Source organism: Phacochoerus africanus, chromosome 6, assembly GCF_016906955.1.
Source record: "Phacochoerus africanus isolate WHEZ1 chromosome 6, ROS_Pafr_v1, whole genome shotgun sequence".
Classification (NCBI taxonomy): domain Eukaryota; kingdom Metazoa; phylum Chordata; class Mammalia; order Artiodactyla; family Suidae; genus Phacochoerus; species Phacochoerus africanus.
In genome coordinates, this window is record NC_062549.1 from 91,944,015 (window position 1) to 91,969,467 (window position 25,453).

General features: G+C 37.5%; 2 protein-coding genes across 2 annotated transcripts; both read left to right on the top strand.

Annotated features, from left to right (window-relative positions):
• Positions 1 to 4,819: 4,819 nt before the first annotated feature.
• On the top strand, positions 4,820 to 24,087 carry LOC125128865 (olfactory receptor 6P1). The gene is made up of 3 exons (XM_047783007.1): positions 4,820 to 4,904; positions 15,458 to 15,573; positions 22,029 to 24,087. Exons 2-3 carry the CDS (start codon positions 15,487 to 15,489, stop codon positions 23,001 to 23,003), a joined length of 1,062 nt encoding a protein of 353 aa, XP_047638963.1. The 5' UTR covers positions 4,820 to 4,904; positions 15,458 to 15,486; the 3' UTR covers positions 23,004 to 24,087.
• Positions 6,265 to 7,226, top strand: LOC125128866 (olfactory receptor 10X1-like). The gene has a single exon (XM_047783009.1). It carries the CDS (start codon positions 6,276 to 6,278, stop codon positions 7,206 to 7,208), a length of 933 nt encoding a protein of 310 aa, XP_047638965.1. The 5' UTR covers positions 6,265 to 6,275; the 3' UTR covers positions 7,209 to 7,226.
• Positions 24,088 to 25,453: the final 1,366 nt, after the last annotated feature.

Genomic DNA, 25,453 nt, shown 5'->3' on the forward strand with positions numbered 1-25,453 from the left:
AGTGATAAATTTGAGATACATACCTAAACTGACATAAAGGAGAAACATTTAATTCTCAAGACAGAATTTTAACTAATATATGTCGCATCCTAAAATTATTGATCTTTATGTCTCACTAGCACATTCTACTAAACTCTTAAAGATTAGGAATCATTCCAAATCTGTATGAAATCTTCCATGGACTAGAAATGAGTAAACACCAAATCTTTTTCTTTTTCTTTTTCTTTTTTTGGCTAGTATAAACCAGATATTAAGTTGGAAATCTCTCCCAGGAACATAGATGTAAAACTCTCAAGCAAAATATCACCAAACTAAACAAGCACATATTCACAAGTTTGATTTAATTTAATTTGGAAAAGCAAGGTGGCACATTCGGACTTCAGAGTAATGATTATAAAGATGATTCAAGATTTTGGAAATAAACTGGAGGCAAAGATGGATAACTTAAAAAAAATTGAATAAGAATACAAGATTTAAATATTAAGCAAGCAAAGATGAAAAGCAGAGAGGGCTCACATCAATACTATTAGAAATGAAAAAGGAGACGTTATAACCAACATCACAGGTCCCCAGTGATCATCCGTCCCGCATTGCCATTTGCCAATCTCAAACTCCCAATCCATCCCTCCCCCTCCACTCTGCCCCTTTGATGACTTTAAGTTTGTTTTCAAAGTCTGTGAGACAATTTCTGTTTTGTAAATGAACTCGCCATTTCATTCAGGCAAAGCTTTTCATTAAATTTTTAATTTTCACACTTTATTGAATTTTCTATTTTTACATAAAATGTAGAAAAGTATGTATAAAGTCAACCTATAAACATTTTATTGCAGAGTACATGATAAAAGCATTAATCAAGACATAAGTAAATACATATGACTATAAAATAGATCTAAAAGTTCATAGAGAAAAAAGATATTTTAGATGTTAATAGTAAGATAGCAAATTACTTTCACATTTAATTTCCATTAACTATTTCTTTTAAAATGAGCTGTAGGAGGAGTTTCCCATCGTGGCTCAGCGGTGATGAACCTGACTAGTATCCATGAGGATGCAGGTTCAGTCCCAGTGGGTTAAGGATCCAGAGTTGCCATGAGCTGTGGTGTAGGTCAGGTTGCAGATGTGGCTTGGATCCAGCCTTGCTCTGGCTGTGGTGTGGGCTGTATTCCAGCAGCGGCAGCTGATTCTACCCCTAGCTGGGGAACTTCCATATGCTGAGGGTGTGGCCCTAAAAAGGTAGGTTAATTAATTAATTAATTTAAAAAATGAACTGTAGGAATATGTTAAAAACGTCAACATATGCAACACATGGGAATATTATATGTGGAGAGATTGTTTATCTCCCCATATAAACAATGGTCAGCTCCCAATATAAAGGGTACTTCCCAAGAAGATCTGAAATGACTTGAGACAGTAGGAACAATATACTGACTTGATAAATAGGGGGATGGCTACAGGGTGAGATTTCTATGCAGAAGCTTCCGAGCTGGGAGAAGCAGGTTTTTGTTTGTTTGTCTGTTTGTTTGTTTGTTTTAATCAGCTTGCCCGGAGGTGTGGCAGAAGGGAGGATGGATTTAAACACTCAAAAACTGTCAGAAAACAAAACATCAATTAAGATTTTTTATAAGTTCTGCCAGTGTGGCACTCTTTTGATTAATGTAGTTATATAATGTCTTCGTATTGAATGGAGTAATTGCTTTTATTTTATTCTTCTTTGTCAAGATTGTTGCAGTTACTCAAGGGCTTTTGACTATACATGTAAATGATAGAATAAGTTTGTCTCTCTAAAGACAAAGTGTTTCTGGGATTTTGAAATGTATTTGATTAAATCAATAAATCTAATTGACTTGAAGAATAATTTTGCTTTCTTTCTCCAGTTTCTTTCTTTCTTTCTTTATTTACTTTTTGTCTTTTTGCCTTTTCTAGGGCTGCACCTGTGGCATATGGAGGTTCCCAGGCTAGGGGTCCAGTCGGAGCTGCAGCTGCCAGCCTGAGCCAGAGCCACAGCAATGCAGGATCCGAGCCATGTCTGTGACCTGCCCACCACAGCTCACAGCAATGCCAGATCCTTAACCCACTGAGCAAGGCCAGGAATCGAACCCCGCAACCTCATGGTTCCTTAGTCAGATTTGTTAACAACTGTGCCACAACGGGAACTCCATCTTTCTCCAGTATCTTGAGATAGGAACTTAGATTATTTATCTGAGACCATTCCTCTTCATTAATGTACGCATATAAAACTATAGTTTCCCTTTTAGTACGGCTTTAGCTGCATCCCACACGTTTTGATAAGTTGAAACTTCATTTCAGTTCAGTTATATCTGTTAAGTTTATTTTCTTTGAGACCTCCTCTATGACTTATGGATTGTCTAGAAGTTGTTTAATTTCCATATGTGAAGTTAGAAACCCAATTTCATAGGTTGAAGAATCATAAATAACCTCTGTATAATTGTCATCCCTTTAAATTTCTCAAGGTTTGTCTTGTGGTGCAGGATATGGTTTGTCTTGGTATTAGGTATATGATGGGTGGGTTACCCCCTAGGTTCTGCTCACAGTGCTACTGCTGGCTGGCAAAAATGAGAGGCTGGTATGAGGTGGAGACGGAGTCAGAATGCCAAGTCCACCGACACTTCAGCTGCGGGCAACTTGGATCCTCACTGCCACTAGCTATGGGTCTCCCTATTCAGTCCCTGCTGGTTTCTTGGTCTTTTGGCCAAAGAGAGCAGACTTTACTTCTGCTTTTCAATTTACTTTTATTTTCTTTTGTTGTTTTTGCTCATGCTCGTTGACAGTTTCAGGATGAAGTTTGCTGGGCTCTCTAAATCCCAGTCTGGGTATTCAAGAGCTAAAATAAAATACTTGGGGACTCACTGTGTTAACAGTCTACAAGTCCTAAGGTCCCCATCCAGTCCATCTTATCCTTTTCACTATTCAGCATCTTTCTATGATTGTTGGGTTAGCTATTTCTATGTTATTTAGTTTTATTGAAAGTGAAGAAGAGAGAGATTTGAATGTATAAAATTTTGTCTAGAAATTGAATAGATTAAACTTTTGAAAAATTGGCAAACTGTTTACCCAAATGTGAATACACTTTATAATTTTTATATCCTTACAACTGTGTAGAGGTTGTGGTTTTTTCCAAATCTTCCCCCACACTAATAAAACCATTTTTTTATACATTCTATTAGCTGTGTTACTAAAATCACACTGTGTTTTCTATTTGAATTTCCTATTGACCGATAACTTTTAGCAAGGTTTTAGGTGCTTATTACCCACCCGTATACATTATTTAAGCATTTTTAAAATGTTATTCTCATTCTATTTATCTGTGACACTTCTGAATATTTTAATTTAATCAAACTATGTAGTCATCACATCAGTTGAAGTGCTGTACTACGGACAAGATGTTTTTTGCTCCAGGAACTGGAATACCAACCTTTCTTATTTTACGTGTTTCCCACATCTCTGCCTCCATAGCACTTTCTCTGATCACTCTATTCCTGTTCTTCTATCTTATTTATTCAATATTTGGGTCCTCAGCACATTGCAGTATAATTCACTCGTCATAAGCACCATCTTCTCTTCTCCACCAAAATATAAATCCCTGCCTGTAAGAAGATACTGTTCCTCATACTTGTATGATTTTGCCCATAGTACAGTCTTTAAACACTGTAAGCCCTTTTTAAATGCCCAGTGTTGACTGAAAAATATGCACAACCTAATAGCTGATGGCCTTTCTAAGGACAATAGCCTAGGATACAGCTTTTCAGATAGTTCTGAGATACTGATCTGAGGAGGTAGGGGAGAAGCAGCTATATATAGAAGTTTTTGCTGGAAAAGAAACATACATTTGAACATCAAAAGATTATTCCTAAGCATACACCAAAAAAAAAAACCCTCAGACATCTCAAATCAATGATTTTAGTACATTTCTATGTATGAGAAGAGTCTGGAATCACTGAAATTATTCCTTTGGTATTCATCTTAACTATTTAGGGCCAGTATCATGTTTTTCCTTGTTTGCCTCAAGGGGCATCCCTGTCAGGGTGGCGTTTGTGGCTGATGGCTTGATGGTTTGAAGGTTAGATACATTGCTTATTTAATGGAACAGCAGGAAAAATTCTTTGTTTATGAAATGGAAGGCACTAATAGTTTTTGTCCACACCCGGAAAGGACTCTGACTTGAGGGAAAGAATGTGTTTAGGTGAAGGGAAGAGCAAATGGAGTGAGAATTAAGGATACAGTTTACAATCCTTCTACCAAAAGAAAAATAATGAGGTAGCAGGAAGCCTTGGTTATGGGCAGAGTATGAACTCTGCAAGTTTGAAATCCCTAGAAATTCCCAGAAGAGTTTTGTACAAGTCACAAGTTACACAATGCCCCACAACTAATGAGACCAAATTACAAAGTTGAGTGAGAAAGTTCTCTTCCTACCTTTGATGAAGTAGAGAGAAATCCCTAAGGGTCTCTTAACCAGAACCAAACCTCTAGAGCTGAGGAACCTCAACCGCTGATGATAATCAGACAATATCTCTAAAGCGGTAGAAGGAAAGGCTCTAAACCATTGTAATTTAGGGACTGTTGGGAACTGATCATAGTGCATTGGGCTAGCCTCACATCTCACGTTAAAACAAAAACAAAAACAAAAAAACACTCTAGAGCCATAGGAAGCTGAAGTGCAGAAAAGCACGAGCTCTTTCAACACTTCTCAGCTGAGGAAACTGACCCAGAAGGTTACAGGGACTTTCCCAAGGTCACTGAACTAGCAGTGACCAGTGATTTTCATGCTAAGTTGGTCTTTGACACTTTTGAGTGAACAAAGCATGCTTACAACAATGTGAAGACTGACTTGGAAGAATATAATTCTACCACTGAATTGGCTTTGGTGCTTTGATAAGATACACAAGGTAGGAAAATATTCTTGATGGTTTGACTTTCTTTTCTTCGTGATTAATTGTCACTAAATTTTCTTTGAATTATCCACTTATCTTTGACATTAGAGTGTGTTTCTTTTATCAGTGGATCTATATGCTAAATTAAAATTGAGACAAGGTGATTTACCAACAGTTTCAGAGGGCTGAGGGTAGGGAAGGGTATGGTACCCTCATTCCCTCCACAGACACACATATTCAGAATATGCCACAAGTAGAGGATTCTGACATTCATATTCTACTGCTGATGATTCACTGAGTAGGTATTTGGCACACCAGTTAGTAAGAACTAGAAAAGGAAAGATCTACTCTGGAGTTTGTATTACTTATTCTTTGATTTTCAAAATGCTTCTAAGTTTATCTATGGCTGTGAAAACAAATTTTCTAGTCCATCATGGGCCAGGGAGTGGGGGGCGGCCCCTAATACAACAGATAGAACCTATTGTGTGAAATCAGGCTGTTCTGAAAATAGAATGTTCGAAAGAGCTTGGGTTTTGCACCAAGGAGCTACTAAAACAACTTCTTATTTTGTCAATATATTATCTTTGTCTTTTGGGGAACTTAGTAAATCTTTTAGTTATGCAATCCATATAATTGTCTTTCTTATAGAGTTACTGTGAAGAGTCATGAGAATTAAAATTTAGTGTGTGAATATTTCTATTGGAGAAAGGAATTTTTCACACTATCTTAGGGACAAATAGAGGGCAATGTTCTTTTCTTTAATATTTCAGATCCTAGACAATTTCTCCAAGAGAAAATGACATTGGGCTTCTCATAATTGTCAGCCATTGTCGAAATATGGTCTGCAAATTCTTAAGAAGTCAACCATTAATTTTCACTCTTTAGATATTTACAGACAATATTATATGGAGCAGTTGCTCTGTCATATACAAACTGTATGTATTAACTACTTTGTAGTTTTTCCAAGGTTCAGAATCTGATCCAAATCTGAATTACATAATTCACCTAAATTCTTTCATCTGAACATGAATTAGAGTATTTTCTGTCTTTTTTTGTATTACCAGCTAACAAACTCTTTTTATCTATTTAATTTAGTTTTCCACTGTACAGCATGGGAACCAAGTTACACATACATGTTTACATAAATTTTCCTCCCATTGTCATGTTGTGAAGTAAGTGTCTCGACATAGTTCTCAGTACTGCACAGCAGGATCTCATTGTAAATCCATTCCAAGAGCAACAGTTTGCATTATTACCTACATACACATAGTGTTTTGCCAAACTAAATAAAAAAATCTGTTGACAATTATAAGTTTGATCAAATTGCAAATAATGGAGAATTTAATATTTATTCGTTGCTTCTTTCCGATTTCAGGCATTCAAAGAATGAAGATCAATCACACAATTCTGAAAGAATTCATCCTTGTTGGCTTCTCTGTTTACCCACATGCACAGACATTCCTCTTTGTGGTTTTCTTCTGCCTCTACCTTCTCACCCTCACAGGGAACCTGGCCATCATGTATCTAACGTGGGTAGACAGGTGTCTCCACACTCCTATGTACCTCTTCCTTAGTGCACTCTCTTTCTCTGAGACCTGCTACACATTGACCATTATCCCCAAGATGCTCTCGCATCTCCTGACCAAGAACAGGGGCATTTCAGTCATAGGATGTGGCATGCAGATGTATTTCTTCTTGGGATTTGGTGGCACTCACAGTATCATTCTCACTTTGATGGGTTTTGATCGCTTCCTTGCCATCTGCAACCCTCTCAGATATCCACTGCTTATGACCAACGTGGTATGTGGGCAACTTGTGGCCTCTGCTTGGGTTGCTGGCTTCATTATCTCTATTACTGAGACTGCACTGATATTCAGGGGCTCTTTCTGTGGCCCCAACCTTGTCAAACACTTCTTCTGTCACATGCGGGCAGTGGTGAGGCTGTCCTGTCTAGACAGTGAACTCACTGAGCTCATTGTAACAGCAATCTCAGTGTCAGCCTTGACGGGCACCTTCCTGCTCATCATCCTCACTTATGTTTTCATTCTCTCCGCTGTCCTCAGGATCCCTTCAGCTGAGGGCAAGCAGAAGGCGTTTTCTACCTGTGCTTCCCACCTCACGGTGGTCATCATCCACTTTGGGTTTGCATCTATTGTCTATCTGAAGCCAGGAGCATCAGGGGGAGATGACGCAGTCATAGCAGTCCCTTACACTGTCGTTACTCCTTTCCTCAGCCCTCTCATTTTCAGCCTCAGGAATAAGGACATGAAGAGTGCTTTCAGAAAGGTGCTTGCAAAGACAAGTTCCTTGAATAAATAAACTTGGCTTATTGCTCCATTATTGAATGTATATATAATTCAACAAGGCAGAGGCATTTACAGAGTAACCATTCTCTTTTCCGAGAGTTTGGCATGTGGGGAATCAAGTAACCTAGTCTTGGACCTATGACATAACAAGAATTTGCTTAGCATGTTGAGGAAGTTGTCCATGTTCCTCTACTTCTATATCTGTCCCTGCAGATTCCAGGCTGCAGCCAATAGGTCACTGGATGTCCTGCACTTATGAAGAAGTGTGAAAAGCATGTTTGTGGGGAAAAAAACAACAAATGTGAAACTACACTAAGCGATTATTTTAAATACATAAAGGTTGAAGAGTTTATCTAGGTAATTTTGCGAGGCACTGTGTGTGTCACCAAAGTGATAAATCATTTCTAAGAGGAGATATAGTATGTAGAAATTATCAACAGTCTATTTGTCTATTTGTATATACTTTATATAAATATATATATGTGTGTGTATATATATATATATATTTGTTAAACACTATGTCATGCTGACTATAAAATGTTTTTGATAACACTCATGATGGTGTCCTGTCAGATGTTAGATTCAGAATATACAGGATACTTTGCAACCTTGATTCAAATAAGTAAATTTTACAGTAGAGCCTATATGTTTTATGAACAGGGGAATTCACAGATGAAGGGTGAATTAACTGCTATTTTCTTTAGATGAAGGAATTAAACAGCTAATGTAGTAAAATGCCACAGTATTTAGTGGTTTGACACTAAATGTGTTTTGTAGTAATTTTTCAGACATATGATGTGTAATGAAGGAAACCAGGTAAGCACAGACTCAAATATTTATGTCACTAAGAAGAAAATAAACATAAACATTGTGGAGGTTATATATCACAGCTAAATAGCAAGTGATCTTTCTGTGAATCCCAACATACAAGCCTAGGGACTTCTCTGAATCCTTTTCTCAGTTCTTATGCTAACATGTCCTCTCATGAAAGACACAACTACCGTACTGAGGATTGGTGTATACAAAATATAGGAAAAATTTTGGAGTAACATCTTAACTCCATTATTAATGGGTATGTTATAAAGATTAAGTTAAAGGATGAAAATTATTATGTTCTTACACTGATTAGCTTTATCTCTTGTTATGACTCTATTTTTTTCCTGGGACCATTTTTGTGGCACATGTGCAGACAGAATATTTGCCCTCTACCTCTGTTATGACTGCGTTGGTGACAAGGGTGTTTATTCTACTTTTTTCCACCCCTCAGACCTGTTTATTCATTCTAGGGAAGCTATTATGTCTTGGGCATAAAAACTAACATTTACTTGCTCATGGGGAATGTAGAAGATGTGATATTAAGTCTAAACTCAAGTTCCTGAACTTGAATTTGGGCCAATTAACTTCCATGTGTCTGATATGGCGACTGCCACAGGGATTATTGTTGCTATTGTTAAGCAAGAGATAAGCATCCGCGAGTACATGGGAGCTGGAAATACCTATATGTTTAGAAGTCAAGAAACATACTTCTAAATAAACCATGCATCAAATAAGAATTCCTGTGGACAGTAGAAAAATGGTATGAACTGGAGGAAATGAAAATAGTACAAGTCAAACTTGTGAATGCAGCTTTTCAGTGTTTGGATGGAAATTCACAGCCTTCAAAATACATATTGGAGGAGCTGGTCTCACAAAAAAAAAAATCGCTAAGCTATGCATTTGCTTGGCTGACTTTCTGTATCTTATTTTATAATATAAAGCCTAAACAAGGAAATCCACAGAATGAGAGAAAATATATGCTATGTCTGTTATTGGTATAATGTTCTTACATAGTACATATAAAACTTCTACCAAAAATTAAAAAAAAATACAGACTTAAATGTTGAAGAGAGGAGTTCCTGCTATGGTTCAGTGGTTTACAATCCAGCTAGCATCCATGCAGATGTAGGTTCGATCCCTGGCCTCACCCAGTGGGTTAAGGATCCAGCATTATAGTGAGATGTGGTATATGTTGCAGATGTGGCTCCAATCCCATGTTGCTGTTGTTGTTTGCATAGGCTGACAGCTGCAGTTCCAATTTGACCCCTACCCTGGAAACTTCCATTATGCCACAGGTGAGGCCCTAAAAAAAATTGTTGATGAGTTATGACGAATTGTGAACAGACCCTTCATAAAAGAAAACATCCAAATGTTCAATAAACATATGAAAATGTGCTTAATTTCTTTAGCAAGCATGATAATAAACATTAAAATCCCAATTAAGTACCACAAAATAGACTTAAAGGATTAAAATTAAAAGAATGGATTAACAAGCTATGAAGCTTTGGAATAATAAGAACCCTTGTGTTCTCCTGGTGACAGTGTATATTGGCTCAACCACTTTAGAAAGCACTTTAGTATTATAGATTTATTTTTAGAGATATTCATACCCCAATGTCTAGCTTTTCTCCTGTTAGGTATATACCCTAGATGATTGTATGCACATAGGTACCATGAAGCTTATACAATAATGTTCATGGAAGGAGCATTTGCAATACCAAAACTAAGACTTACCCAAATATACCAATAGTAGAATAGATAGATGAATTGTAGTATACCTGCACAGTGTATTAGCATGCAACTATAAAAGTGAATAGCTAGGAGTTTCCATTGCGGTGCAGCAGGTTAAGGATTCAACGTTGTCTCTATGGCAGCACAAGTTTGATCCCCTGCCTGGTGCTTTGGGTTTAAGGACCCAGCATTGCCACAACTGTGGCATAGGCCACAGCTGCAGCTCAGATTTAATCCCTGGCCCAGAGACTTCCATATGTTGCAGGTGTGGCAAAAATAAAAGTGAATAACTATAACTACATACATCATTACACATATGAAACATTTTTCCCCTTTAGATCATATGTTTCTTCAACCATGAGGCATGTTACAATTCAAGAACTTTGCCTCTGAACCAATTTCTAACTAGATTTTTCAAAATTTTCTCACCAAGAAAATCCTTTAATGAGAAGCAGTTGAATATTTTCTCCTGTCAATAAGAAATATGATCAGGCATCAATGAAGAAATAAAATTGGGGGTCAGTGGCTTTTGTTCTTCACCTAAATGTGAAAAGAGTTTTATATACGTAGAATTTATTCTGTCCAAGAAACTGCACTATCATTGTGAAAACGAAAACAAAATATATAGTTATATTCTCAAGAAACTCATTCTTCTTGTGAAAAGAAAATTATGATACACCATATATTAAGGTTTTCACCAAAAGCTATAGCAGCACTCAGATGATGAAGGTTCAGTCATATTGTTGGTCGATGTCCTCAGACAAGATGTCTTTACATCAATGTCTCAGCCGCATCTAAGGAGCTCTCTATAGAGGGGAGGATACATCCAGGAGGAGTCCTCTCTGGAACAAAACAAATCTCAAACACTGATCTCAGGAACTATTCCTTTGAAAGGAATATAAATTTTGTTTTATTCTTCTGTGGAGCAATGTATGTTCTAGGGTAGAATTAAAAACTATAGAGGTATAAATAAGCTAAAAAGTGGAAATGGTCAAGAAAAATATCCTCAACAGTAGTTTCATCAAAACCACTGTCATCCCAGGGTGAAAGAGGGCCTGACCAAGATATGTCCCTGAGGTGAAACATCAGAGACCTACAAGAGGGGAAGAAGAATAGAGTTCACTAAAATAATCAAGCCAATCACTAAACAAATATAAAATCAAATAAGAAAAAAACAAGGGTAATGATCTGAGTGTTAAGGGGGAGGAATAGTAACCAGAGTTTCTAAAATATATTATCGAAAATATGAAATCTTCATCAGCAAGGAATATGAGGCATGCAAATAAATAGGAAGATACTACCCATGACTAGGAAAAAAAAAATGTCATGCATCAGAAATGGCCTGTTAGTATGACTGGATGCCACACTTAAAAGAAAAAAACTACAAAGTTGGCATTAATAATATATTCAAATAACTAAAAATTAATTATTAAATAAATATATGGAGTTCCCTAGTGGCTCAATGGATTAAGAACATGGCATTGCAACTACTGTGGCTTGGTTCATTTCTGTGGTGTGGGTTTGATCCCTGGCTCAGGAACTTCCACATACTGAAGGTGCAACAAAAACAAGAAAGAAAGAAAGTTATCATGACAACGTTGATCAAATACAGAATACCAATAAAAAATATAAATACCAAAACAGAACCAAATGGAAATGTGGGGTTTGAAAAGCACAATAACTGAAATTAAAAAAAAAATATATGTTCAATGTTAGATTTTAATTTGTTGAAGAAAGAATTGGTGAACCTAAAGTTAGATTGATAGAGATTATGCAATCCAAAGTTTAGAGAGATAAAATAATAAAGAAATATGTAGAGATTCTCAGAGAAATGTAGGACAATGTTAAACATACCAAAATAGGAATAATGGGAAAGAGAAAAGAGAGAGAAAGGAAATTAAAAAAAAAATACTTCAAATAAAAATAGATGAAAACTGCCTAAATTTGTTGTAAAACAAACCTACACATCCAGGAACCACAACAAACTCAAATAGGGTAAATGTAAAAACATCTACAAACAGACACACCCAACAGCATTAGAGTAGACATTTTTGTCAAGTGCACATGGAACACTCTTGAAGATTGACCATAAAATAGGTCATAAAACAAGCCTCAATAAAATTAAAAGGATAAAAGTCCTATAAAGAATTTATACTTACAATAGAATAAAATTAGAAATCAATGACAGAAGGAAATAGGGAAATCCAGGAGTATGAGGGAATTAAATAATTCATTCCCAAATGACCAATGGGTCTAAAAATTCATAGGAGAAATTAGAAAACATTTTGAGAGGAGTTAAAACAAGAACACAACATGCTAGTACTTATAAAATTCAGCTAACAGTGTTTAGAAAGGAATTTATATTTTAAAAATGTCTACATTTGAAGAAAGATCTCAATTAAATAATCTAACCTGGAGTTCCCGTCGTGGCGCAGTGGTTAACGAATCCGACTAGGAACCATGAGGTTGCGGGTTCGGTCCCTGCCCTTGCTCAGTGGGTTAACGATCCAGCGTTGCCGTGAGCTGTGGTGTAGGTTGCAGACGCGGCTCGGATTCTGCGTTGCTGTGGCTCTGGCGTAGGCCGGAGACTACAGCTCCGATTGGACCCCTAGCCTGGGAACCTCCATATGCCGCGGGAGCGGCCCAAGAAATAGCAAAAAGACAAAAACAAATAAATAAATAAAAATAAATAAATAATCTAACCTTCTACCATAAGACCATGTGTGAGAAAAACTGCAAACTAAATTTAAATTAAAAAAAGTAGGAAAGAATAAAGATTAGAGGGATATTTTAGAAACAAAAATGGCTAAGAGAAAGAACAGTAGAGAAAAATCAATGTAATCAAAATATTGTTCTTTGCAAATATAAAAAAAATGATCAATCTTTAGCTCAACTGACCAAGACCAAAAGAGAGACAAATTATTAGACTCAGAAATAAAAGAGATGGCATTGCTACTGACTTTCCAGAAATAAAAAGGATTACAAATGAATTGGTATAAACAATTGCATACGGGGAAATTAGATATCTTAGGTGACACAGAAATTCTTCCTAAAAAAGACAAAAACTTCCAAAACTACCTCAAAAAGTAATGGTCATGCTGAATAAACCAATAGCAAGTAAAGTGTTTGAGAAAAACTATTCTTTCAATATTTTTGGTAACAAAATCCTCCAGACTTATAGCAGGGTACATAGGTGGCCAATTATAACTCAGTATATTTCTTAGCCGTCTTTGTATCTGGGGTTGGCTAAGTTCCTAAGTTCTTACCAGTAAGATGTATACAGACACAATTGATGTAGATTCTACATCTCTCCCTTAAGAGCAATCTCTCTGATTTCCAGATGGCTGGGAATGAAAAACCAGTACTTTGGACTCTGCAATGAAAGAGTTATCTTGAGGATGGCAGAACCATCCAATCACCCATGGCTCATACAATTTTGTTAATTTAAGCTGTCTTGCCAGCCCTGCCTATCATGGACTCTTTATCATTGTAGTATCATATGAGAGAGAATTAATCTCTGTCTCATTTAAGTCACTTTATTTTATTTTTATTATTGCTTTTTAGGGCTGCACCTGTGGCATACAGAAGTTCCTGAGATAGGAGTTGAACTGAAGCTTCAGCTTCCAGCCTATGCCACAGCCACAGGAACATGGGATCCAAGCTGTGTCTGTGACCTACACCACAGCTGGATCCTTAATCCACTGAGCAAGGCCAGGGACCAAACCTGCATCTTCATGGATACTAGTTGGGTCCATTACCCAACTGAGACACTATGGGAACTCCCTAAGCCACTTTAATTTTGGGGTCTTGATAGTTGAGATGGCAGCTACATTGTATTATTAAGATAATTAAGAATTTATAAAATTGTTTGCACTGTGTCCAGTATATAAGTGCTCAATAAATGGCAATTGTGTACATAAATATTTCTTCTGCATCTGTAGGAAAAATTATAAAAGCATCTTCTTCTGACTCATTTCATTACCAAAGTATTTTCTCTTATTTCTCCTCACCTTCTCCTTTCTGAAAATATCTAGTGCCTTCTCCTCCAGAAAACTGTACTTTTGTGATCCTTTTCCTGGTCAATTTTTTATTTTTTCCCTTCGTGGCTCATCAGTGGTTATTTCTTTTCTTTTCTTCTTTTTTTTTTTGTCTTTTTGCCTTTTATAGGGCCACTCCCACGGCATATGGAGGTTCCCAGGCTAGGGGTATAGCCACCGGTCTATGCCAGAGCCACAGAAACACGGGATCCGAACCGCATCTGCAACCTACACCACAGCTCACGGCAACACCAGATCCTTAACCCACTGAGCAAGGCCAGGGATCGAACCTGCAACCTCATGGTTCCTAGTCGGATTTGTTAACCCCTGCGCCACGACGGGAACTCCTCAGTGGTTATTTCTAAAGCTCTTGTTCAACTCGTTTTTTTTTATTTAGACTCTGTTCCTCTGATTAAATCTATCAAATCTGCTCCTTTTATATTTACTAATTTTTTACTACCTCAAAGTATTGTCTAAAGACTGGCAGAAAATTCAGGCCAACATTTCAAACTTATAGATGCTTGTCTCAGACTCTTATTTGAGCTCAGTATGTCAAGATTCAACTCATCACTGTTTTTCTCATACTATTCCACTTCCAGGGTTTTCCAAGAGTAAGCCTCCTCAGGCTGAAAAAAAACTCAGAGATAACTGATACTCTCCTACTCCTTATAGCATCATCTAATATATTCTGAAGACCATTTATTGAGTCTAACACTATTAGGTTGCAATAACAACAAATTTTATTACAAAGAGGATTGAAAATACTATTATTGCAGTATGCTCCCTTCCCAATATTGTATCCTAAACAGGATATCTTGGGCCTCTGCTTGAACAATTTCAGTGATAAGGAGATTAACACATACTCCAGGAGATAATCTACTCCATTTGTGACAATTCTAGTAGACTGAGAAACAAAGGGGTTAACTGTACATGAATAACGATGCAGCCAGGACACCGGTTTTATGAGAGAAGCAAAAAAAAAAACAAACAAACAAACAAAAAAAAAACACATTGTTTTAAAAAACAGATTCAGGTTTGCACCAGGAATCAGGAATCTTAAATTACTCTTTGCTTGTCCTCATCCAGTTATCCTGAGGTCTTCCCTGCATGCTCTCCGAGTCCAGATCTAGTCACAAAAAGATGTAAAGGGAGGCAAACAAGAAAGAATGCTTCCTCACTGAAGCCTGTACCAGTACAGATAGGATATAAAGAATCTCTTCCTCACACAGACAGGCAAGTGATATAAATGCAAAGGTGGAGAGAGTTTGACAAGTAATATTTTTCTCAACAACATTTAATAGTCTAAAGAGCCTGCCAGAATGAATTTGTCCATAATTCTCTTGCTTTAGTTTTTATTTCCTTAACAGAATCTTAGACTCGAATTATCTTTATATCTATCTAATGTGCAGACAAATAGTCTCCTTAGCACCTCTGAAAATGAGATCTGCAGAAGACTCCAACAATGAACTCAGGGAATTTCTTCTTCTTCCCTCTAAGACTATGTCCCTCCAGATTTTGTTCTTTCATTGTATCATGTATGCCCTAGAAAAAATGATCCCTGAGGTGACTTGGACACAGTCTTGGAGAGAGGTAGGTCACCATGACAATGTGTCCTAAAGGGCTATGTCCTAATGATGAGGTGATAAGGGCTGGCTAACACTGTTCCTGCTTACTTAAGGGTCCCACCTGCCAAACCTCTTTCCTGTCATGCCATGGATTACTCAGAAAACAGCAAGAAACATCAGCGTTTTTGAGGAGTGGCTGGGACTCACCACACCGTCCCAGAAGAAACAGGTAACTAGTTTATTGATAATCATCCAAAGACAGGATATTTGAGTAAATGCAGAGGACTGGCAAGCATAGTGCTAGGTGAAATTTTCTATGAAAATGTTTTCCTTATTCAGGTTAGATACTTTCATATGCTTCATTCATTCCCTTTGGTTTCCTGATCCTTCATAACCCTGAAAATCTCTTGAATTTCTTCAGATGTTCAATTAGCTTAAAATCTCAAAAAAATTCATGATTCAAACATCTCATACTGAGACTCTTCTCTTTTACTCATATCCACGTTTATGACAATGGATTTGGTAACTGAGAAATACATTCGAAATATTCACCCATGTAATATTATTTTTAAGCTACATTATGAAGTGCTAGAGATTGTGAACATGATGCAAAAAACAAGAAACTGTGTATGAAAGGGGCATCCAGAGAGCAGAAGTCGGTTGTAGGAGTGTCAGCCACCAATCTTGTGTGTGCACACCCAGTAGCACCCCCTAACCCTTAGACCAGACCCAAAGCCATACTTAGCACATTTAGCGCATATCCATACAGCCCAAATTCAAATGATATTTTAATGAACTACTTATCAAATTTGATTGTCGTGCACAAATGAGCTAAACGAAAAAAATTTTTATTTTGCCATGAATGAGTGAATCCATCTAGCTATACCCATGACCATCTACTTATTTCCATAGAGGATGTATACAGTAATAATTAATTAAGCCTGTTGCCATACCTCTGTGATCAGATCATCTGACTACCCTAGATCCATAATTTCCTAGACATGTCATCTGAAAAAAAATTGTTCATATTTTTTTGTCATTTGTCGAGAAAATGGTGCTTAAACTCACTGGGCTCTTATGAGGATCAAGTAAGCAATTTTATTATTATGTCTTCTCTTCATTATTATGTCCATGCAACATGGAAGCAGACTGTGAGAGTCATCGTAATGATTCTAGATAGCCCTCAATTTTTTTTTTCATATTTGGTATAATTTATTGATCATCATCCAGTTGCTATGGAAGGGTCCTTCTGCACTCTTCTAGTTCCCCTTCACTCAGTTCACTGCCAGAAGTGTCCCAATTACCAGAATCCTTTCCAGTCTTTTTCTTAGGTGATTTGTGTTTTGATTCTGATCTTTGTCTAGTTCTGTCTTTTTCACTTTCCCGGTCTTTTTCTTTTTTATCCTTCTCTCATTCAGCATTTGATTCTGGAGAGTCAGACTTATGCCTTCTCTTCTTGCTTTTCTTCTTATTTTTTTTAAATTTTTTATAACTTCTCTCAGATTCAGCACTAGAAGAATGTTCTGAAGCAGAGCGAGACTCTGATCTCTGTCTTTTTTTCTTTGAATAGCTGTCATCATCATCTGAATCTGACCCTGATCGAGAGCAGGAACGTTTCCTGTGATGTTTTTTAGATTTCTTAGAATGTTTCTTGTTCTTTGAATGATGATGTCGACATTCATGCTCAAGCACATGCATAAAATCTTTAAATAGTCATTTTCTTTCAGATTCTAAAGTTATATCCTCGAACGCTGGCTTTTTTACAAATGCCCTCAATTTTTGACTCACCAAATTCTCTGCTAAGGGAACTATGAATATTCAATTTGTGGTGATCAAATGTAGACTTCATGGAAAACAAAGCAAACTGAATTTCCTCTGAAAATGGGATATGCCTAGGTATAGGGCACTTCCCAGACAGAGGTGTGTGTGGTTTCCTGAAGATGGACATTGGAAGTCAGGCAATATACTGTTCAGCTTCATTTGTGTAATATCTGGGAGGTAGAAGTTGGACAGAAATCAAGGCAATTATGCTGACATGAATAAACATTTGATCTGATCCAAGTCTTCCCATCCAGTTGGGGAGACGTGTGGGTTTCAGTCTATAGACCAATGTATTTTAAAATATTAAGGCTTTTTCACACTCTGGGCAAATCATTCTCACCTAAATAGTCTCTGTGTCACATAGCCTAATGAAGTAGGAAGGACAGATATTATCACCACAAGCAGCAGCATCCAAATTTGATACATTTTAAAAAGAGGTTCAGCCTTCTACTCCTGAAGTGAAGGACTCCTAACTCCCCCAAATCCTAAATCATTACTTTATATATATATTTTTAACTCATTTGATAAATATTTATTGGTAACCTATTATGTGCAAAGCAGCTAAGTTAATAAGGACAGAGAAATGAGTGAGTTTTTATCTCTCCTATGGAGGAGGAACATTCCAGGTAAATACATAATTACTCCCATAGAATTGTTAATAGAGTCTTAGTCACAACAGCAGATGTGAGGGATCTAAAGAACATAAGCTTCACAGAAGAATTAATATTTATTATGTTTATCATGTGCAAAAGACTAGAGTTAGAAAACAGAGTGGTGTCTTAAAGAACTCTGATGTGACTAGAGGGTTAAAAAAAAGGGTGATGGATGATAGATGTGGAAGAAAGAGTAACAGTGAAAAGGAGCATTTGAAAGCAAGTAAAAGACGAATTTTACAATACCATCAATATAATTTAGTTCTGAGAAGATCTATAGTTAAAAAGCTGATCTTGGTTCCAAAGGGAAGTTACAAGGGGAGAAATCCTCCAGATCTTCCTCATTAGTTGTTTTTTGGAACTTAAGCTATCAAATGAAAAAGGTGTGTTTAAAGAGCTTATTTCTGGGTGAATGTTGAAACTTCAGGCTCATCCGCTCTGTGCTGCTCTGATGGTAGAACACTACCCTGGTAGCATAAAAATCTTGAAATTCTGGTAGAAGAGGACTGTTGCTCTAAGACTGACAAGGAAGAAAAGACATAGCCCAGGAGTTAGAGTACACAGGGAGAAAAAAGGAGCAAATAATACAAGAGTTAATTGCACAGAGTAGACTGATATATTCAGAACTATCTGAGGGATCTGAGTAGTGTAAGGAAGGAAGGTAAATGGAGCAGGGTGTAGAAAATGGGGAGAGACAGCATCTTGCAGGGATTAGGGGCCAGAGTTGCTCTGACTGGGGAGGAAAGTCCTTGACAATGGCACTCCAGCCTGAATAGCAAACAGTATTCTCTTTTCAATAACTGAGCTCAAAAGCTAAGAACATGATGATATAAAGTAATAACAAAGACTGGGCAGGAGTTAGGGTCATGAGTAAGTCTGGGACAAGGGACCTTCTTACAGGCTTGTGTTTGAATCAGCATACTGTTGGAGCCACTGTAGGCTGCAGAGCAAGATAGGGTTCAAAAAAATTTGCAGACCAAACAATGAGTTCCGCAGGGTGCTTACCGCTCTCATATTTTTTGACATCTTCTCTCCCCTTTCCCTCCTAGACTTGATCCTGGGCCAAGCTGGCCTTTCAACCAAATTTCATGCAGTGCTGGAACTAGAAAGAACTCTAGTCTGTATTCAGTCTGTGTAATTTACAAAATATGTATGTGTGTTAAGTAAATTAGTCAAGATTATACAAATCAAGACAGACTCATTCCACTAATATTTTCTGAGTGTTTACTCTGTTCCAGACACTGCTCTGTACATGGAGACTAGCCAGATAAAGATAGGTCCCTCTCTAGACTTTGCCATTGCACAGTCTACCTCAGTGTCCAAATTCCCTTATCATGGCTCTTGGGAGTTTCTAGCCACCATTTTTGAATTTTTCTTATATTGTATTATTACCTAGCCTCAAGAGGCGCGGTGCTTCCTTCCTATCCTGCCCACAACTTTACTGCCCATACCTCCTCTTCAAACCCCTCTTGAAAATGTATCTGACATATTAAGTCAGTTTTCTAAACTGAGGTCATGGTGCACTGGAAGGTGCAAAAGGCTTTCCAAGAGCCAGGTATTAATAGTTCCAAAAGAATCATTCCTTGCTCTTCAACTCCTTTATCAACTCTTTTTAAAATTGATTTTCTTGAGAAAGTATTTTTTCTCCTTTCCCACTACCCTTCTCAAAACTTTTTTTTCCCCTGCAAGGAAAGGCATACTGAGTTTCACTGTATAGAAGCACTGCAGAGTATAAGTTAGTGCCACTGCCAGGGTCAGTGCTGAGAAAGTGAATGACTAATAACTGGGTACAAATCCTTTTGCAAGTCACTGGTTTCCAATTGGTTTCTTTCAACACAATTGAAATGGAAACTAATTGAGTTGTCAGCTAATAGATCAATAAAAATAATTTTGATGATAGATCACTATGTAATTTCTGGCACATAACTAATAGAAAGTTCAAGTGATTTAGTGTTATTACTAGAACAAAACAAATTCCATTCCCCAAGATATGGCATATCAATGTCATTTATTTATGTGAACTAGTTTCCTCAGTGTTTATATCTCCAAAATGAAAAGAATGGAATTGATGCTGAAATTCTCATCATGGTAATAAGTAGTCATTATGAATGAACACAAGAATTGCAAAAAAGGTATAATCCATGTTATTGTAAAATAGCATTCCAATAAATTTTTAATGTTTTCTAATGTAATTTAAATATTTATTATATATTTTTATTGCTTTGGTGAAATGTATGTTAATTATATAATAATTTCTAGAAGAAAATATTTTTTATAGCTTCAAGAGTACAGGAAACAAAAAATGTAAGGAAGTGGATAACAGAGGGATCAATAAAAGGCTTTCAATTGTAAAAATATATTACAGTACCATGAATTATGAGTTCAATAAGAAAAATAATGTAAATTTTTTGTTTTTAAAGACACATGTGGAGTTCCCGTCGTGGCACAGTGGTTAATGAATCCGACTAGGAACCATGAGGTTGCAGGTTTGATCCCTGGCCTTGCTCAGTGGGTTAAGGATCCAGCGTTGCAAACACAGCTCAGATCCCGCGTTGCTGTGGCTCTGGCGTAGGCCGGTGGCTACAGCTCCGATTAGACCCCTAGCCTGGGAACCTCCATATGCAAGGGTAAGACCCTAAAAATCAAAAAAATAAAATAAAATAAAAAAAACAAAGACACATGTATCAAGTAATTTTTATAATAGGCATTAATGGGTATCAGAGCACCAATATTTAGATTTCACCGAACATATAAAGGAGTGACATAATAGTTTCATTCAAGATATCAATACTTACAGTGCAGTGGAAATTAGATGCCTTGCAACTACTTGAATGTATGATAAAATAGATGCCAAGTTTAAAATATGCAAGCTGGATGTGATTTTTAAGTTGCTGAAAGGAAAAAAAGTATGAAGACAAGTGTTTAAGTTCCACCAAAAATGAAAATTCTTGATGATCTCTCACATGTGATCCAATCTCAGGTGAAATTTATAATTTTTATGGCTGCCCTCTGGAGATGCCAGGCCACTGTCAATATTGGTAGAAGTCTGGAAATGCACAAAGGGAAGATTGCCTCTTCTACTTTAATGCCTAACCAGTGACATCAGTTTTCTGTGAATGATGTAACAGATTACTATAAATTTTCTGACCTGAAACAGGAGAGATTTATTCTCTTATAGCTCTGGATGTCAGAAGTCTGAAGTCAATATCAAAGTATTGACAAGGCCACACTTCCCCCAGAGGCACTAAGGGAGAAAAATTTTCTGCTCCCTTTAGCCTCTAGTGACTGCTGACATCCTTTGGTTTATGGCCACATCAATACAGTCTCCATCTGGTATCTTCAAATCTCTCTTTGTTCCATCTCACATTGCCTTTTCCTCTATGTGCCTATTTCGAATTTCCCTCTGCTTCTGTTATAAGGACCCTTGAAATTGCATTTGCTGTCCACCTGTATAATCCAGGATCGTCTCCCATCTCAATATCCTTACAGGTAATTCCATCTATAAAGACTTTGTCATAGATGTGCTATTTACAAGTTCCAGGAATTAGGACATGGACAGCTTTTTGTGGTCCATTTTTCAACCTGCCCCATCAGCCCTGGAAATGAGACAATCTAATCTAGCATAGAAATGTACTCAAAAAGTACTTGTAAAATGAATGAAAAATTTACTTCTTTTTGGAGAATTCTGAATCCTTTATCCAGCTGTGAATAAATGCTTCCCAAGTCAAACTCCTCTTCCTACGCTGCCTTGCACTATAGCTCAAGTAATGTCTTTGAACTACTAATTCCTTTTAGTTCAAATTCCCTTGAAGATGAGGCCTCAGGATCCAGCTTGTTATCACTCCTTTTATCCATTTATTCAACAAATACTGAGTAAAGATTCTATAAAGTTTAGGAGTTTGTGAAAAGTGAGAGAAAAACACGTCATAGATAGGAAAACAGAAAATTGAAATATTGACGTGTTTTGAAACCACCCAGCAAATATTTATCAAATACCCACTAGTTATAATTGCTAAGTTACTGAATATAATGCTCAAGTCTGAGAGCTTTTCCTTTGAAGTGGGAGATGACACAGCAAAGGGAGGGAAAAAATGATGTAATAATAGTTGATAAGGTACCACTGAGCATCTTCAGAAGGTTGTGATCTGGGGATGTCAGCAATTTGGTCCATTTGTTTTTCAACATCTTGCTCTTCTTGTTACTTTTTCAGGTTATCAAGTGGACAAATATCATGAGGAATTTCAGTGGAGACCACGTAGAAGAGTTTGTTTTGGTGGGCTTCGCTGCCTCTCCGCCCCTTCAGCTGCTCCTCTTTACCCTCTTCCTTGCAATGTACTTGTTGACATTGCTGGAGAATGCACTCATTGTTTCTACCATCTGGCTCACTGCAAGCCTTCATCGCCCAATGTACTTTTTCCTTGGCCACCTCTCTTTTTTGGAGCTATGGTATATCAATGTCACGGTTCCCCGACTCTTAGGAGCATTTCTTTCCCAGAACCGTAGAGTCTCCTATGTAGGTTGCATGACCCAACTTTATTTCTTCATTGCCTTAGCCTGTACTGAATGTGTCCTGTTAGCAGTCATGGCCTATGACCGCTACTTGGCCATCTGTGAACCTCTCCGTTATCCTAGTCTCATGCCTTCCAGCATGGCCACTCGCCTTGCTGCTTCCTCTTGGGGCAGTGGCTTTTTCAGCTCCATGATGAAGCTTCTTTTCATTTCCAGACTGTATTACTGTGGACCCAACATCATCAACCACTTTTTCTGTGATATCTCTCCACTACTTAATCTCACCTGTTCTGACAAGGAACAAGCAGAACTAGTAGACTTCCTCTTGGCCCTGGTGATGATTCTACTCCCCCTATTGGTTGTGGTTTCATCATATGTGGCCATAATTGCAGCCATCCTAAGGATTCCTACTGCCCAAGGACGCCACAAAGCCTTCTCCACTTGTGCCTCTCATCTGGTAGTAGTTGTTATCTACTACTCCTCCACTCTCTTTACCTATGCACGACCCCGGGCCATGTACACCTTCAACCACAACAAGATTATCTCTGTCCTCTATACTGTCATTGTACCATTCTTCAATCCAGCCATCTACTGCCTAAGAAACAAGGAGGTAAAGGATGCCTTCAGGAAGACTGTGCTTGGAAAATGCCACTATCCCAGGGATGTCCCAGACTGATGTACAATACAGCCTGGCAGGAAAGATGAAACATCATCTTAAGAGTGACATATCAAAGAATTAATAACATAGGCTTAATGGAAACAAAATATCAGCTAGTACATAGTTTCTCTAAATAGTTTCTGGGAACCTCCCGATACAAACAAAAATTTACTAATCATTGATCTTATACAGGGGTTTCCAAACTAAGGTCAAGCTATAAGAATCTCCTGGGCATTTGTTGAAATGCCTATTCCCAGGAAAATCTGCAGAGAATCTGATAGAGTATGCCTAGTTTACAACCCTGCCATGAATAATTTTCAACTTCTTAAGAACACTTCTTTCACAGCCAGTTTGAGATTCTCTACTCTAGACCAAGCTTATTATTTTACAAGTAAGACAATAAAAGAAAAGGGACTTGCTGGTGCATTTGTCAAAATAAAGTGATGTAGGCTTTGTTCATACCTTAAAGTATCTTAATTCTCAAATTCTAATTCTATGAGAATCTCAAAAGTGCAATTATATCCCAAAGAACTAAAACTCATATCGCCGAACCCATACTCCTTACCTCTACAAGTCTTATACCTACTGCAAATCAAAGCACAGGGAAAATGCAGCACTGGTATTCAGCCATGTGTTCATCATTTAATATGGCTAAATAGTCATCTGCATCTCCCTTATTTGACTCCAAGAGGGATACACAGCTCATTGACCTAATGTGTGTTGATTAGATAATAGATCAAATGCATTAGAACACTTTTACGTAGATTGGCCTCAGAATCTTCTCTAGCACTATGTCAACTTTTGTTTTAACTACTTGCTGCCTGAATCATACCAGCTGCCAAATATTTTCAATTTTGCACCTGGGGCAAATGACCACATGAACAGAAATGCTTTAATAAGAGACAAGATTGAGGGAATGAGAAGTGGGATGCAGCTATCTCTGCAGTGAGTGGGATGCCTCAAATTCAAAGCCTGAATTATAGGCAGACATTTTTCTAAGTTCTTTTTATATAGGAAACTTGCTTGAACTGCTTAAGGAGATTTCACATCCTGATTCCAAGCTAATTTCTGCACATTAGAACTGAATTCAATGTTCCTTTAGACATGGGATATTTGAAAGAACAAAATATACTATTGAACTGATACTCATAAACAAATGTCAATGTGAGAAAAGAATATATATTTGCATTTTTTACTATTTAATATATATATTTTATACATATATATATGACAGTGTCACTTTGCTGTACAGCAGAAATTGATAGACTATTGTAAATCAGCTATAATAGAAAAAATAAAAATAATAAAAAAACTTTAGAACATTCCTCTCCTCCTCATTTTGACCTTAGATCTTGGACCAATACTCATCTTCTACATATTTGCCTACATAATTTAAAGAGGAAGAGCTAGATAATGTCAACCGATAAAATCCTCTTTGTAGGACTCTTGTCATGTCACATTCTTCCCCAGTGTCAGATGATAGCCCTCCTGATTTGTTTTTCCCATTGTGTGAGAGATTCCCACAGTGCAATGATTGGTGTAGATGGTTTATTTTTCTTTGCTATTGTTGCTGAACCCCAGCCTCTGTACACTGGCACTGAATTGAATCTTGGAGACAGAGTTTTGGGTGAAGTAGAAAATAGCCTTCTTGCTTTGCCTGGTGGAGGGGGCCACAGAGGGCTAGTGCCCTCAAGACTGTGTGTTCCTCCTGGAGAGGGTAGTGAAGAGTCTTATAGTCAAAGAAGCAGGGTGTGATCAGCTCATGGGCATTCTTCTGATTGGTAGGCGGTGAGGTAAATGGGAGTCAGTATCATCAACTTTCTGGTTCCAGTCAATCTAAGGTCTATGTCCTTGTAGTCAGCAGTTTTTACCAAGTGGGTCTCTTCCTATAAATACCGCATAGGAATATGTGTTAGACTTCATCTATATCTTTCAGGGAACTGTGAGCTTGGTGATTCGGCTATGTGTCAGATTCATGATCTAAATTGTTACAGTTTCCCAGCCCCACAGCTATTTTTTGCTTCTACATCTTCACATCTCCTAATCATGAACTTTGTGTGTGTGTCTTTCTTATTTTTAGGGCCACACCCACAGCATATGGAAGTTCCCAGGTTAGGGGTCGAAACAGAGCTGCAACTGCCGGCCACAGCCACAGCCACAGCAATGCAGGATCGTTAACCCACTAAGTGGGGCCAGGGATCAAACCCACATCCTCATGAATGCTAGTGGGGCTCATTACCGCTGAGCCATGACAGGATCTCCTTAATCGTTAACTTTTGAGTCAGTCTTTTGAGACTGAGAGGAAGCCTGGGAGGCTAAGGAAAAGGCTTTTACTTCAAAAAATGAGGACACAGGGGCTTGTACATGGTTTCACTATGATGATTTTTTTTTTCCCAAGCTGAAAATAATCTGAACCCAAGCAATAAATCTGCACCTCTTTGCCAGGAGTTGTTTATCAGATTTCTTGT